Consider the following 2,231-nt stretch of genomic DNA (forward strand, 5'->3'; position numbering starts at 1 on the left):
TTCCTGCTGTCCCTGTATGAGGCTGTTTGAGCCACATCTTGTCCACCCGGACGTCTCAGATGGTTTACTCTTCCTTCTGAACCTCAGTTTGAAGAGCTGCAGGCCACAGCTGGGAAGCACGGCGACGACCTGCGCAACACAAAGGGGGAAATCTCCGAGCTCAACCGGCTGATCCAGAGGATCCGGTCAGAGATCGAGAACATGAGGAACCAGGTAGGAATGGCAAAAGGAGCCTGCGGAGCCCCGTTCTGTGGTCCCTTAGCACCGCAGCTCTGCTTTGCTCATCAGGGACTTTAGCAGCCACAGAGTAGGATGTACCTCATTAAATGTGTTGAATTCCCTCTTGAAAAGGGCACCATGCTGTAGCAGGTATTAAATCGTTCTTACCAGGCTGGCATTTCAACTCCAGCACTGTTAGCTACGGGTGAACGACCTCAGTCATAACTTTTTTCATTAATACCCTAACCGGAATGGTTTTCTTCCTTGGGCAACCCTCACCCAAAAAGGAAAGCAGGATTTAGGAGTCCCAATCCCTCCTCTTGCAGTGTGCGACGCTGCAGACAGCCATCGGAGATGCTGAGGAGCGTGGGGAGCTGGCCCTCAAAGACGCCAAGGCAAAGATGATTGACCTGGAAGATGCCCTTCAGAAAGCCAAAGCTGACATGGCCCGGCAGCTCCGCGAGTATCAGGAGCTGATGAACATCAAGCTGGCCCTGGACATCGAGATCGCAACCTACCGCAAGCTGCTGGAGGGCGAGGAGAGCAGGTGGGAGCAAAATCCCTGCCAGAATAATAGCGACTATCGCTTGTCTCCTGCCAGCAGCTGGTCCCGCTGTCTGTGTCCTTCATTTTGCTCTAACCTCCCCTTTATCTGCCCTCCAACAGGCTGAGCGGAGAGGGACTCAACCCCATCAGCTACTGTAAGTATTGCGGCGTTTGTCTTGCTTTGGGCCCGACGGGAGCAGAGGTTGTGAGCAACCTTGGGAACAGGGAGGTGCTTCCCAAGATTGTGGAGAGCCCTCCACCAGCATTAGTGGCTTGCACAGGGGACAGAACTGGGCTCAGGTCCTGTGGGTCAAGGTCCTGGTGATGGTGTTTTCTGGAACGGAGTGACTGCCAAGCAGATGTCCAACCCTCTGGTTGCTTTTTCTTGCAGCTGTCATCAGCTCCAGCTCTGGCGTGGCTGGTGGAGCTGGGTTAGGAGGAGGATTTGGTGGATTGAGCCTGAGCGGAGGAGGCGGTGGAAGCAATTTCAGTCTTGGAGGAGGTGGTGGAAGTGGTTTTGGTCTTGGAGGAGGCAGTGGAAGTGGCTTCGGTCTTGGAGGAGGTGGCGGTGGTGGAGGCTACAGCTTTGGGAGTGGAGGAGGACTTGGACTTGGGGGTGGTGGTGGTCTCGGAGGTGGATTTGGAGGAGGCAGCGGCCTCAGCATTGGAAGTGCTCTTGGCTACGGAGGAGGTGGCGGCAGCGGTCTGAGCACCAGTGGAGGAAATTTCAGCTCTGGAAGTGCAAAAGGCACCAACCCAGGTGTGAAAATTGTCTCCAAAACCTCCTCCAGCAAAAAAAGCATAAAAAGCCAAAGCCTGAAGAATGCTACACAGCCCGAGTAAAACCAACGCCAGACCTTCCCCAGAACCATCGCTCCCACATTGCTCCTGCATTGCCCCTGTATCGCTCCTGCACACCACCGTCCCCTCCACCCGCCTCTGTCCCGGCTCCTCGCACCGAAGCTCGTACGCATTTGGATCACAGTTCAAGAGAATCAGCGGAGCACGTGTTACCCAGATCTCTCAACGTACCTACAACAGGATTAAAAGGAAAACATGGGCCTAAGTGATCTTCTGAATGGGGAATTGATTTTTAATTTGTGTGTTTGATTTTAATGAGGCTGAGCAGCTGGTTTGCAATTGGGTAGAACTGGCAGCCATCAGCTAAGACCGATCAGATATAGCTGGGAAGGTTCAATAGCTTGGGGTTTTTAGCTCAGTTCTGGCCCAAAGCAGCCCAACGATGGGCTGGGAGCTTGGCTTCGGTTCAGCCTGATTTGCCTTCACTGCTGGGATGAACCAAACTCACCCTTTCAAGTGAAGCAACTCAAATTTATCAGAGACGTGGGTTATTTTTCTGCTATGTAGAAATACCCCAAGAGGTTGCTGAAAGATGCCAGGCAGTGGTTTGCAAGTGTGGGGCCCCCCCTCTTAAAATATCCCTTATTCTGGGAGCACAGAGCCCG

At 53.4% G+C, this 2,231-nt stretch overlaps 1 protein-coding gene across 1 annotated transcript in view; it reads left to right on the forward strand.

Moving 5' to 3' along the window:
- The window catches only part of LOC104466173 (keratin, type II cytoskeletal 5-like), a 4,940-nt gene extending 3,332 nt beyond the window's left edge, over positions 1 to 1,608 (forward strand). The window contains exons 6-10 of the mRNA XM_010079518.1: positions 88 to 213; positions 546 to 766; positions 886 to 920; positions 1,157 to 1,186; positions 1,295 to 1,608. Of these exons, the coding sequence (XP_010077820.1) occupies positions 88 to 213; positions 546 to 766; positions 886 to 920; positions 1,157 to 1,186; positions 1,295 to 1,608 (726 nt within the window). The remainder of the gene's footprint in view (positions 1 to 87; positions 214 to 545; positions 767 to 885; positions 921 to 1,156; positions 1,187 to 1,294) is intronic.
- The last annotated feature ends 623 nt before the right edge of the window (positions 1,609 to 2,231 follow it).

The sequence above is a fragment of the Pterocles gutturalis genome, unplaced genomic scaffold (genome assembly GCF_000699245.1).
Source record: "Pterocles gutturalis isolate BGI_N339 unplaced genomic scaffold, ASM69924v1 scaffold10116, whole genome shotgun sequence".
In the NCBI taxonomy this organism is placed as follows: Eukaryota; Metazoa; Chordata; class Aves; order Pterocliformes; family Pteroclidae; genus Pterocles; species Pterocles gutturalis.